Source organism: Varanus komodoensis, unplaced genomic scaffold (assembly GCF_004798865.1).
Source record: "Varanus komodoensis strain SLA01 unplaced genomic scaffold, ASM479886v1 scaffold17, whole genome shotgun sequence".
In the NCBI taxonomy this organism is placed as follows: domain Eukaryota; kingdom Metazoa; phylum Chordata; class Lepidosauria; order Squamata; family Varanidae; genus Varanus; species Varanus komodoensis.
This window is the reverse complement of record NW_025335505.1, coordinates 8,042,296-8,056,099: the sequence shown is the minus strand read 5'-3', so window position 1 is coordinate 8,056,099 and position 13,804 is coordinate 8,042,296. Positions and strand designations below refer to the sequence as shown.

At 44.2% G+C, this 13,804-nt stretch overlaps 1 protein-coding gene across 2 annotated transcripts in view; it reads right to left on the bottom strand.

Annotated features, from left to right (window-relative positions):
* Window positions 1-6,419: 6,419 nt before the first annotated feature.
* Window positions 6,420-13,804, bottom strand: part of CDH20 (cadherin 20) — a 61,885-nt gene continuing 54,500 nt past the window's right edge. For both annotated transcript variants that reach the window (XM_044426412.1, XM_044426413.1), the window contains 2 exons: window positions 8,807-9,058; window positions 6,420-6,919 (listed from right to left, as the gene is read on the bottom strand). In XM_044426412.1, the coding sequence (XP_044282347.1) occupies window positions 6,420-6,919; window positions 8,807-9,058 (752 nt within the window). The remainder of the gene's footprint in view (window positions 6,920-8,806; window positions 9,059-13,804) is intronic.

Sequence of the window (13,804 nt, the reverse complement as noted above, 5' to 3'; positions counted from 1 at the left end):
GGGAAATTCATTGGTGGAGAGCTGCTTTTCCTCCTCCTTCTTTTGGAATGCTTTCAAACCACACTGACATGCAACGGCACGTTCCTGATTTTGGTAGCATTACACTTGAATAAAAATGCACATTTCAAAGGGCAGTTCTGTTCAGGTCGCAAAATGTTTTTCATTTGGCCACAAGGTGGCACCCTGGCTCAGCAGAAATAAGACATTTAGCCTCCTAGCATTTCAAAGGGGCCAAAGATGCTTGTTTTGTAGTGTGGCTCCATGTGTCCAAAGGAACAGAGCAATCTGCTGTGCCCTCCTGCAGGTCCAGTTCTCCCCCCACGGGAAGGGTGCCCATGGGATGCAGTGATAGGAAATACATTGGTCTGGGGCTGCTCATGTGGGCAGGGCAGGGCAGGGCAGACCTCGCAGGCCACCAACGCACTGCTTTAGAGCTGGGTGGACTGTTTCAATATCACAGAACGTTTTTCACGTCTAACAACCAAAGTTTTATCCCACAGGATTGTAGCTCTTGAAGAGGTAGTTGATTGATGCTGTTGAAAAGAAGCTGTTAGTGAACCAGTTCAGATGCAGGGTTCCTGCATTAATAAACCTCAGTATGTTAAGCCAAGGATGAGTGTTACACCCACATCTTCTGCTTTTGCTGCCTCTATCTACTCCCTTATTTCTTTCAAGCATCAGATTTGGGGCTTTCAACCAAAATGCCCTGCTAGGTCCAAAACAAAGAACTCCGGTTGAAAATCATGATTTAATGCTGGGTTAAGATTCTTGTTTGCCAACTTAGTTTAAAACCAAGTTCCTGTTTTAAATATAGCAGGGAACTTTGGCTTAAACAGCCCAGAGCTGAAGCATCACAGCCAGAATGCAGATGCAGAAAATAAGGGGAAGGCAAAGCACGCAGGCCTCACACTTACTTGTGGCTTAATAAACAATGGTTTTTAAAACCAGGAACACTAAATCTGGAATGGACCACCATGCCCTTTATGGAGGTCATTTGCTACATGCACACACTGTAACCTTTTGTGTAACACTTTCAACCTTTTGTGAAATGTTTTTTGTTGTCCCCATTTTTCATGGGAAAGCAAAAGCCATGACCTTCTGAGAAGGGGTGGTATATGTGCTTATGTGCAGAAGGTAACATTAGACTGCAAAGTAAAAAAGGAATTATAATTTTAGTTTTGTGCACATGAGTCCTCACTGAGCAGCAGTGACTTCAGTGACCATTTCTTCCATAATAAGTAATAATTTGTACTATATTATTCTAAGCAAAGTTATTTGGACACTGATTATGAGCACTCTGGACTTATGGCAGCCACATGTGTTTGCAGTGACTACATAAACACCTTCATAAAAAGAAATTTATGAAGAGCTTTCAGTCATGTGCATGCAGGCGCCTTCCTTTTCAGCTGATCTGGCACAGAGAACAATGGCATGTGGAAAGCCCAGCCTTGGTCTAGCTTATAAGATCACTTGAGCAAGCATGTATCTACGGTGAGAGTTGTTACACTCATTAGTACATCGCATTTATATCCCACCCTTTTCCCTCATGTGAGGAACCCGAGGTGTCTTCCATAGCTCCATTTTATTCTCCCAGCGGCAACACTGTGAGGTAGGTGTGTCCTGCCTCATTGGTTTTTTATTTCCATTGAGTTTTAAAGCAACAGCAACCATGTCTAAACAAAGCATGATTGCCCACTATCAGTCTGAAGTGATGCAGTCCGCTCTACTCCTAGGGCCTTCTGAAGGCCAACCTAGGTTTGGATACAGGACCAAACTAAAGCCCTCTTCAGGCATTCCTGAAACTATGTTGGAACGGATGTGTCAGGAGATGGAGCGCTCCATCCCCACCCCTCATCCTTGTCAGGCTTGTCATCCTCCGCTGGTGGATTGTCTGCCTGGGGAAAGTGGTCCGTTGTATGGCTGAGTGAATGACAGACAAGGAGAATGTTCCGGAGAAGCACTTCTGGAAGCCCCTTCTCCTCATGCAGCCATATCATCCCTGCATTTTCAGAATGCCTGAACGAGCCTTAAAAACATGCTACTAATTGGTTTACTTGCTTTAGCATGCAGGAGCTTGGTTTGGGCCAGAATGGCTTGCTTGTTTTCAGCTGGACCTCCCACACACAGGTGGAAAAATGAAGGAAAAAAAAAACTTCATTGGATTCTGGTGCAAACGTTCTTTCTTTTTTTTTACCACTGCACGTGTGTGTGAGAGTGTGCACAAATTATGGCTGAAAATGGGAGGTGGGAAGCTTAAACCTCTGCTACTGAATGCCACCATCCTAGAAGGAACAAGGCAGCTGCAGTCAGGGAAAGTGGAATGAAACAGTTAAAAGATGCCATGGCTAGTACAGCTTCCCCTTAGGGTATTGTATAACAGCAATATTTTCCTAGACCCTTCCTCCAAGTTGCAATTTGTATAGGAAATGGTATGTGTAAAGCTCTGGAATTTGCGATGCTTCTGCATTCAAGTACAGTTCCAGCAGAGGAGAACATCCTTGTCTGACCTCTGTGCGGTTGTGATTCATTTCCTTAGGGGGAACAGCTGTTTGGTAGCAGTTGCCATCTTTGACTACATGGATGCGGCAGTGCTGTGAAAAATATGTGGTGTGCTCTTCATTACTGTAGCTGCAATCACCGAGACGAGTGCACTGGAATGTTAGCATAGAAGCTTGCATGTAACTGGTGCAATGTCACCAAATGGTCATTCTTTGGCAGCATTTTTTGCACGTCTCCAGATATATATGTATATAGGCAGTGGTCTTCTCTGAGGACAGTGCGGAACTCTTGGCAACATTTCTCCCTCTGTGTCAGCAAATGCCAGGGCCAGGCTTCAGTATCATCAGAGGGAGAAACCAGTCTGGTCCCAGGGTCAGGCTGCAGGATTCTTCGTGCCAAGCACACAGCTCGGGCAGGGGTGTCCAGGAGAGTGGTCTGGGAGGGCAGCCGCAAGTCAAGGAATCTGTCCAGTCCAAATGAGCACGGCAAGCGTTGGGTTGAAATGCGTCGTCTGCCGCCGAGCACAGGCTCTGGCAGGGCTCATCTAGAGCTGGCTGCGAGTCTGCACAGCTGGCAAATCAGGTCAGCACGTTGCTTTGAAGGGAAGCCCTGTGCTGAGCCTTCTGTTTGGACTTCTGACGCCCGCTCCTAATTCTCCCCTTTGCAAGGGCGAAATTGCCTCCAGCTCTGCCTCCTGCTCTCGGGCAAGTCCAGGAATGGCCCAGGAGGGCCCAGGCTGCTCTTCCACTGGACAGGCTTCAGCTGCAGCATCCACATTGCTGCCTGGCTGTGGGTGCCCTGGCTGCCCCCGCCTCTTCCTCCTATGACGCTTCCTCCTCCACATAGGGAATGGCAGCAAATTCCAAGTGAGAAGGGAGATGCTGCAGTGGCTTCAGCCTTTCTGTCCGCTGCAGCTCGGACTTGTGCAGAAGACATCTGAGAAGCTGAAAGGGCAAGGTCATTGTATGTCCCTCTTGTTCCTGCCTCTGCAGCAAAGTGATTTTTCAAGACGCTTGTCCCCAAGACATTTTTGTTGTTGTTGCTTGAATTCTTACACCACCCCTTGACATCGATGGTTCTATGTTAGTGTGATGGGTCAGTAACTTCATTATTCTCTATGGACTGAAATCAGGGCCATTAAAAACTAAAGGAACAAGACGAACAGCTTGCTGCATGTGAACAAACTTGTCACATAAGGCTGTATTTCACATAAAGGAACTTGGGCCTCCCACCCTGGCAAATCTGAACATCTGCAGCTCTCACTTGGACCCTTCTTTCCCAGGTGGATGCCTCTCGGGCTGGGGTATGTAGGAACGATCAGCGTCTGCCTTGGTACCAATTGTTTCTATGAATTATGACATTACTTTTTGTCACATATAACACTAAGCCACTCCAGTTCAGTAGCTGCTTAAGGATTTCCAAAAAAGGAGGAACTGATTCAGGAAAGAAGCATATGCTTATACATATATATGCAAATTTAGAATTGACTACAAGAATTTCCATAGAAACACCATGTATTTCACTGTGACCAGTTGACCTCTCTACCTTCTCAGTCTACTATCTAGGTGCTGTTTATAGATAACTGCAGGGGCTGTTTATAGGCCCCTGCTGAAGCCCTTCCTTTCTTAGGGTTCCTTAATTTCATATTGGATGTGGAGTGGTCACCCTTCAGAGGATGTCTTCACATAGAGGACTATAAAGCGGAGCACATGCCTCCCCTACGCTCCAGGGATGATGATCAACCTGGATCTGTTCAGATGTTTTGGGCTACAACTCCCATCAGACATATGCAAGATGGCCCATAGTCATGGATGATGGGAGTTTGTTCCAGAACATCAGGCATTTGGAAAGGTTGAGTCTGAGACTCCCTAAATAAGTTGTTGCCTGTGACTTTTGCTTGTTTTGTGGACTGTTTTGGTTACTGACACTCCAGGGTCATCCATATTGTTTTGTTTGCTTGTGGTCCAGGGTCATCAGAGCCTGGAGCAACTGGTTATCTGAAGATATGTCAGTGGAACTAAGTCCTGATCAGAGTGGTGATGTTTCTGAGACAAGCTGGATCACAAATCAGAGTGGTTTGAAAGCAAGTGGTGGACTACAGTTTAAAGGATTTGGTTCCAGAGTTTAAAATGTTGCATGTATGATGCAAATAAATCATCATTGTTATTATCATTAATGATAATAATGATAATACTGTTGTTATTATTTCCTTTTCTACATTGCCTCTTAGTGGCAGCCATTTTGGCAGTTTACAGCAATCCATAAGAGCAAAGCAGCATTAAAATTTGAAAAAGAAAAAGCAGACAGATCAGTACATGGGGTAGATACCTATGGGGCAAGAGTCTGCATGCCGTAGGCAGACATGCGGCTCTATATTAGGTGTGTTCTAGAACTGCTTCCGAAGTTGCAAAAGGAAAACAGAGATCACTGCTGCACAGGCAGTTCTGCAAATCCGGAATGCTGACTGTGCTGTGATGATTCTCCAGGCCTATAGATTCTGCAAAGCTGCCAGTGGCTGGACTTGTAAATGTGCATGCGATGCAGGTGCTTGCATACATGTGGCCCTTATTCGTGTAGCTATCAATTGGCAGTACAAATGTTCGACGAAGGTTCCTTTCAATGCCACTGATTTGGAGGAGGGTTGGGCATTGAACCACCCCGTGAATGCACTCGTTGGAGGCACCTTAGACTAGCGTTTCTTGTGCAGCACAGTTTTTCTGGGGCGGCTTTTGCGCCATGGCGTGTGGCAGGCAGGTCTGAAGAAGGCGTCTCGTTACTTCTTAGACGATCAATAAGACACCCAACACATCACCTGCAGATTTTTTCCCTTCAGTTTAACTTTTATTAAAAGAGGCTCTAAGGTACTGTACTGTATCCAGTACATGATATTTATTACCAAAATTATTAACAAATATACAAAACTTATATATGGAATATTTATTACATCCATTTATTCCTCTATAATACTGCATTTGTTCAAGTAGGTTACCTACAGTGTAAACTTCCCTCAGTTTGATCTCACTGCATTTGGGAAAGCCCCTCAAACCTCATACAGGGTTTTTTTGTTTTAAAAAAACGTTTTTTGGCTTTTACTGGTAGCATCTGATTTTCCCATTTGGCACATGGAAGAAATATCTACAGTGCAAAAAGAGGCATCTTTCTCTGGTTTAATTCTGAACCACACTTTTGAAAGCCGAGGAGGAGGCTCAATATAAACTAATTTGATATTAGTATTAATACTGATGAGACGCAGGTCGGATTTCATTCAACAGGAGTGCAGTTCTGTGGCTCCTCCACCTTCCCCCATGATCAGACACCTTTTTGCTGTGCAAGGTGGCAAAAGTCAAGGCCTTAAAAGGGCCAACAGACTCTTACTGGGGACAGACCACCCCCCTCGTTTTATCTTGTTTCATTCCGTTTTGTGCCTACTTGAATTTGCCATCAAGCAATTATTTATCAACCGAGATAGGAGTGGAGGGCACCATCCACTTGGGAAGGCTTTCTGCAGACAATTCCCCCGTGAACCGAAGTTATGGGTCTTCAAACGCAGATGTAAGGAACTTAAGAAGCCGTCATTGAAAACAAAAAGCGAAAGATGATAATATCATTCGAATCAGGGAGTGAAGTGTTCAAGTGTCGCCATAAAAAAGAGGGGGAAAGAACGAAAGAAAAGAAAACCAAAATGCCCAGGAAATATTTCCCACCCCCTTCTTCTTGACATTGTTTACAAACATAGCTTAATGTAACTGAGTAAAGCTGATCCAGAGAGTGCTTTTATTTATTTGCACTCCTATTCTGCATTCTCCCTCAAGCACCATATTGCTATTTGTAGGAGACCATCTCACCCACGTCCCCATCTCTGAGGATTGTGACTTCGGATGGCTGCACTGAGTACTGAGGACTCAGCCTTTTCCTTTCTGTTACCAAAGGGCCCCGCTTCCTTCTGTGGCTCCATACATTTCAGCCAGTTTCTTGAAGCGAGGCCCCCAGTCTGTCAGATAGTCGTAGCTCTGTTCGGAGTCCGTAGTTACAGACTGCAAGGAACTGAGGGACTCTGCCACTGAGCCGTTGCCTTCGAACATATAGGTCTGGAGAGAGTCAAAGGGGGGCGCCCAGAGGTCCATGTCGGCTTCGTAGAGCTTGGCCAACACGTAGCCGTGGACACTACTGTCCATTGTGCAGGCCTGGGGAACATATCTGGAGAGGCTTTCGATTTCCGGCATCATGTCCTGCCTGCTCTTCATGGCCACTTGGGCCTCTCTGGGGTTCCACAGGGCCGCAATGTCAAAGGCCTCTGTGTCTTCCTCCCCACCCCCCTCATCATCGTAGCGGACAATGTTTTCATGGATGTTCTCCTCCTCGTCAATGATATATGGCTGTTTCCTGTGCCTTCTCATGGATAAGATGAGCAGCACCAGCACTGTCAGGAGGTAAGCAAAAAAAACCCGCAAGACATTTAAGAGGACATGTTGCTTAAGTCACTGCCACAGTGTCCCTCAGTCAAAGGATGACTAAGGATGAAGCATATCAAAACCCGAGAGGCTTATGAGCACGGTGACTTTGTTTGATCACTTTCCCCAGTGACCCTTTTCTGTGCTGTGCTAAGACAAGGCTGGCCAGAGGTAAGTCCTCCTTGTTTCTGGTGCACAGGTGGGCAACTTGCAGAGGCTGGGGGGATGGGGGACGAACACTTCCCTGAGGGCTACATTCCTGCCTCCCCTGCCTTGTAATGGGATTTGGGTGGCATAATGCCAGTGGGGCTCGCAAGCTGGTCAAGGAGGGTACATGCAATGTATGCCTGACCTAATTTATGAGCTGCCACTTATACTTTTGCAGATCTCTTATCTTTCCAAGCAGGTATGTTTCGAAGCCCAGTGTTCAAAGCTACTGCCTACCGCCTACTGACATTGTACGTCTGTTCCGGTTTTCATGAAAAGAGGGAAGAACTTCGAGGCACAATGATTAGCGCCAAGCTGGGATGTTTGTGATGCCCACCACTGTGTCCAGTGCTGTACAACTAACTCTCTTATCCTGCTAGAGTGAATCTTACCTGCAGCATCCAGTGCGAGGTGCAAAATAGTATCTACAGGTGGGCTTACTCCATGAATTAAATAAGTGGTTGTTTCTGAACAAATACTCCAGGAGCTGAGCTCAGAAACCCTTTCTCACAAAAATCTGCTCTTCTGAGTGGTTTTTATTTTAGTGGAGAAACTTTTTAATTGTTGCTATTTGTCTCTGGGAGCTCTTTCCAAGGAAGATTACTTTTTTAGTTGTGGTTGTAGAATGAGTTTGGTGAGGTGCACTTGGTGCCTACCTGGTATTGTACTTTTGGTCCCAAATGCATGCCCTTTTATTTTCCCAGCATTTAAGACTTTATTTTTTACTTTAATTTAAATATTGCATTTTATTCTGTACTGCTGCTATGCTTTCTATGCTTGATTCAATTGCAATCGCTATTGTGGTTCTGTTGTTTTTAGTTAATTTTGTTTGTGTGTGTGCCTTTTTAAAGTTTTGTTAACTGCCCAGAGAGTCTCAGCTATTGGGCAGTATAAAAGTGAGATAGACAGACAGACAGACAGACAGACAGACAGATAGAGATCTGTTTATCTGTTTTGTAAGCCGCCCGGAGGCTTTTGGTGAATGGGGTGGCATAGAAATGTTTTAAATAAATAAATAAATAGATAGATAGATAGATAGATAGATAGATAGATACTGTTAAGACAATTGGGAATCAGAACTACTTTAAATCATCCAGCGTGAACTTCTGTGTATCACTGGCATAGTGGTCTAGTGTTGAAACTACATGGAATGAATGATACTTGCTGCATATCAATAGCAAGTCACTTGAATACCTGCATTAATTTGCAGAAATTGTGAACACAATTTGAAGAAATGCTTATTGTCTGTACCTATAATCCATCTTGGGTAATGTCCTTATTGAGATCTCTTTATTAGCAGGATTGTACAAAAAGTCGGTTTGCAGGGATGGGGAGAAAAAAATGCCTGACTATACAGATGCCTGCACAGTCCGAGTCTAAGGACGATATGGAGGATGAGGGTAGGGTTGCAGGCATTAAAACTGGCCTGTGCAAGGGGACGTGATTGCTTTTTGTTCCCAGACTGCTGGGAAGCAGTGTGTAATTGTCCGTCCTTCACTTTTGTGAAACCAAAATCCAGTAGTTAACCCCGAACTGCCTCCAGCTTGGACAGGCATTGGCTCTCCCTACTGAGGGTACGGTAGCCTCCCCCACTGTGCCTGAAGTGCTGAGGGTAGTGCCCTTTGCTCCAGCAATGGTAGAATATTTACCTAACAAGACAAAAATGCAGGCTAGGATGGCAATAAGTGCTCCTCTGCTCAGCGTGACTGGAAGTACGTAGGCCTCTGCATTGCAAGACATCAGAAGGCCTTTGTCATCACAGTTGCAGACGTGAATGGTTACCGTCCCAGTGCTGCTCAGCATGGGATGTCCGTTATCAGCTATCAAGATCGGAAGGTAAAAGGTATTCTGCTCATGCTGCCGGAAGCCTGATCTCCTGGTTAGAATCCAAGCTGTGTTGTCTAGAGGGAGAAGGAAAAGATGAAGATGCCAACACTTATTTACAAAGCCATAAGCCTTCTAGGGGAGAGAAACAGCCTGGTGAAAAGGGATGCTGGGGAAATAATCAAGAGTTGGTGAAAATGTGCTTGGTCAATCTGAAATATACTTTTGCAGCAGTAACACAACAGTTCTGTGTCACAAAAAGGAAAAACCTTTTCCTGTGGACATGTGTCTCAGAGGCCAAACCTCATTGGAACTGCTATCAGAAAGTAAGAGAAAATTAGTCAGTTGTGGGTTGCCCGTCCTTAGCAGATTTTTTTGACCTGATTTTGTTTGTTTGTATGTTTGCCTGTTTGTTCCCAGGGAACTGAATTAGGCTACTCTAGGCATGTGGCTCTTAATCTGGGTGTAAGAAGTCCTGGTTTAAATTTTTCAAGGACCTCATGTTTAACTCCTTGGCTAGGAAAATATGGCTCAGAGAGCAATTCCATGCATGTTTGAACAGAAAGAAAATATGGCTAGATGGGGGATATTAGGAATTGTGGGGTTTTTTTTATGACTAGCATGTGTAGAATTGCACTTCAGTAGTTCAGGTCGGATGCTTTTATTGAGAGCTGCAGGTTTGAAGGTCCTTCCAGAGCTGAAGGAAAACTGGGTTTTACATATCAAACATACTACAGAAGAGCCTACCCTAACCCTAACCCTAAGCTCAGGAGAGGAAAGGATTCAGCCAGCCCCTTCCAAGCGGAAAATCAGCACACTGTATCAGAGATGGTGGTGATAATTTGGAAATGTGCAATTACTGTGGGAATCCTGTGTGTGCATTCCCAGCTGTGCTCACCCTTCCTTAAGTGGAGAAGTAGGTGTATGGAGACATACTTCTACCTATGGATCTTCCCTGCAGGAAATAAGTTTCTGATATGAATGTATGTTGTATCTACTGTAATGCTGGGCCTTCACTAGTATGTGTGCGCATTTTGTTTGGTACACCATTTCCTTGCCTTTGGAAGTGGCTTCCACAACGTGCTTCAGAATCCTTTGCTCTTTTTAATATTAATTAAATTTTGGGTTTTTTAATGTTGGTGTTCATATGTATTTGTAGTATGGTGTTCCGGATGTATTGGAGTTCAGTGTGATTTATGTGGAAGTTTCCTGCTGCTGTTCATTCTTTTTATTATGAAGCATGAATAACAACTATACTTTGGTGGCTACATAGAGTGTAATTTTCCAGCAACATCTATGCTTTCCCTACCTTTTAACTTCTTTTACTAGCGTAATGTTAGGGCAGGACTCCAGTTGAACCTTTTGGGAATGTCTAGACTTGTTGACTAATTGACATTTCAAGAGTAATGCATTTGTGCCAATCTTGTTCTAGCTTGTGTCACAAGATGACAGAGTGATCTGATGCCGTAAGTATTGTTTGCAAGTAATGTGATGGGATAAGATACAAATGTCAGAAATCCAAAGGTTTCCCATTTCTACCCCAAGACTCTTTTGTGCTGTTCCATCTCTTAAGATAGACATTTTCACAAGAGAGTTAGATGTGGAGTATGTTTTTCAGCACACTTGCTATACAGGATGCAGAAGCCACTGCTGTTCATTGTTTACATGATAAATGTTCCATTCCTGCATGCTATGACAAGGCCTCAGTGGAACAGGTCATGGGTTTAACCAGTGCAGGTGCTGTCCCCAAGACCAGGGAGTGAGCTCTACGTTGCAGGGGTAGTCATGATGTGGTAGCACTCATGTGAGTAGCAACCATCCACACCTCCTATATAACCTTGAGCTTAATTCCTTTCAGAAGGCTGTATTTAAGTTTACTGAAATGGGTATCATGTAGGGTTTGGAAATGGATTAATTTACTTTCCATTATTTCTATTGGGGAAAATTGTTTCAGATTTCAAATGATTCAGAGTTCAAATGGCCTCCTGAAATGAATTAAGTTTGAAGTAAGAGGTGCCACTGCACTTATCATAATATAACCTCTAGGATGAAATATGGCTGATTTACAGTTCTGAAGATGCCTATTAAAAAAAGAAAGAAGTTAATATTTAAATGAGCATTAAATGCCAAAGGGCACAGCCAGTTGATAACATAAACCTATAAAGTGTCTATTCTTGTGATGGATAAAATTCCAAAAACTGGCTCGTTGACAGCAAAGTAAAAGAAACAGCAGCTCAGTCATTGCTGGCATTCCAAATTACTTATTATTTTGACTTAAGATATATAAAAAGTACATCTGATGTTGAGAATCTCTCTCTCTTAGCACGATGCCTCAAGGATTAAGTGAGCCTGAATTACCAAATGTTGTAGGGATGGTTCTTTTCAACTTCATCAGCAGTGCATGTTGAAAAGGGAAGACAAGGTCACCGTGTGCTCTAGCAAGGCAATGCCCCCAGTATCTTGACAGCTGTTTCCAAATAACTGATACAGGCAGTTTAGTGCTACAAGTATATTCTGATGTGAGAAGGCATCATTCAGCTTCTTGGAAGTTGCATGTATCTAAATATTCCAGTTTTGTCATTGACAGAAATATGATCTACTAATATTTAAAATCTACTTTAAAAACCACTGCATACATATGTCTGTCAATATGTTGTAATCTTGTGGTCTCTAGATGCATACAGTCCTATACAACTTAGCAGCCACAGGTTAGTTTGGGGGATAGGGTGATCTACGTACCTTTGGAACAGGTGATCTGACCTGCGATGCCCCCTCCCAGCCCTGAGACAGTGTCCATGGCCCTTGGTCTTCTCAATGCAGAGCTTAAATATTAATGGGTGCAAAGGTGTGTATGTGAGTGTGTGTGTGTGTGTGGGGGGGGGGGAGACTGAACTTTCCCAGTCTCAGTGATGTCCCTAGTATGAGAGAAATGTACTCAAGTGATTGAGCTGGTACACATGACCTTCCTCCTATTGATTCCGGGGGTTGGAAATTACCACATGTATGCCCCCTTGAGCAAAATACCCTGATGTTCCATTTAAAATCTCAGCAGGGTGAACCTTTTCATGGAAATAACCTTGGGGGGTTTCATACATTCCCAGGTCTGATGTTGAAATCATTTTCACCACTAGATGATGCTACAGGGCTATTTATTTCTATCCCATCCCTTAGACTAATAAAATTATACCTGCAAGTGCCGGTCATTATGCTGCTAAAAGAGATGAATCCGTGTGCAAGGGGCAAGTATAACCAGGAGGTTTTACAAAGTGTTCATAGGTACTCAAAAATATTCCCTCTCCACTTCAAAGGGGAAATAGCCCTAAAGCAGCCCAATGAGAACGGAGCGCTCTCCTTGGCCATGGAATGCCAGCTGCCATTTGGCACAGGGACTGGAAAACCAAAGTGCGTGTGAAGGAGGATCAAATGGAGGATCTTCATGACAGGCTGGCTGGCTGGACCTCTGAATAAAAGCACGCATCTAGGGCCACTTATTTATTTCTGGGCACAAGTAGTTTTTTGTAGATAGGACAAGTGTGTGTGGCAATTAAGCCACATGTGGGCACCTCATTATGTATTTTGATGGTAGAAAGCCTTCAGGCTTGCCTCAAATTCTGTGCCAGCAGCATAGGCAACAGGCATGAATTGCTTCTCCCAGGGCATTTCTCCATGAGATCTGAAGTCTTCTATGGAGGCCCTGCCATGAGAGCCCTCATCCCAGATACACAGGAGACAGAATTTTCAGCACTGGCCCCTCTCCCCAGAGACGTCCTTCTGATTCCTGCTTCAGGGCACAGCCTTCACTTCATGAAAGCCTCCGCCTTGGAGATGTATGAACTTCCAGTGCATGGAACCTGGTATGGAAGTGGTAGTCTTCACCGCTTTGCACACTGAATTTCATCTCAAGGGCCGTTTTTGGTGGTCTAGATGAAGTGGCGCAGAGGTGGAGGGAGGGGGCTGGGGCACCTGGCTATGGGATACCCTTGGCTCCCACCCCACATCTCTGCTGCCACCACACATGTGTCTTCCTTCTTCCTGAGACCAATGTGCAACCTCAGAATGGTAACTGGTACGGTTCTTTCTGTGCCTGCTGAGAGTGGGATGAGGCTTTGCTGTGGGACTCTTGCACCAGGTCACAGGACCTCGTAGCTGGGACTCTGCATGTATGGAGTCCCAGGGGACGCCAGGAGGCCAAACATGGGCACCCTTAATGCACGTTTGATGCCAAACAAAGGCCTTTTTATTCTCACAGGCCTTTTGAACTCTGAATATTTTGTTGCCATCTCATGTTTTAAGGTGGAGTTATTCTGTGAACATTTTAGACATCTGTGTTATTTATATTTGTTCTGACTTTAGACTGGTTTTTTTAACTTGGCTATTTAATGTGTTGCTTTTTATTTTATCTGATTTTGAATTTTGAATGCATTGATATTACTATTATAGCTATTATTCAATCATTACCCTGAAAACAAATCAAATCAATGACTGAATAAAATAAGCATAAAATGGGTTATTTGGGAGAATTAAAAAAGTAATAAACGTTCTGCAATCAGTGATCCTCTTCTTCTCCTAATGTGTCCAATTGTGAGCCCCTTGGCTCCTATAGCTGCAAGGGGGAGGGACTCCCTGGTATATGCACATAGCTTCTTTGGTGGGGCACAAGCAAGTCCCAGGTACAAAGAAGGGCTTGATTTTGTTAAGGATGAAGTATGTTCAATCATGCTGCAACCAGATGGGCACCAGCTCACCAACCAGCAGGCACCCATGTGGTTCCAAGTTTTGGCAAGCTCTAAGTACTTAAGTAACACATGAATGGGATTTAATTC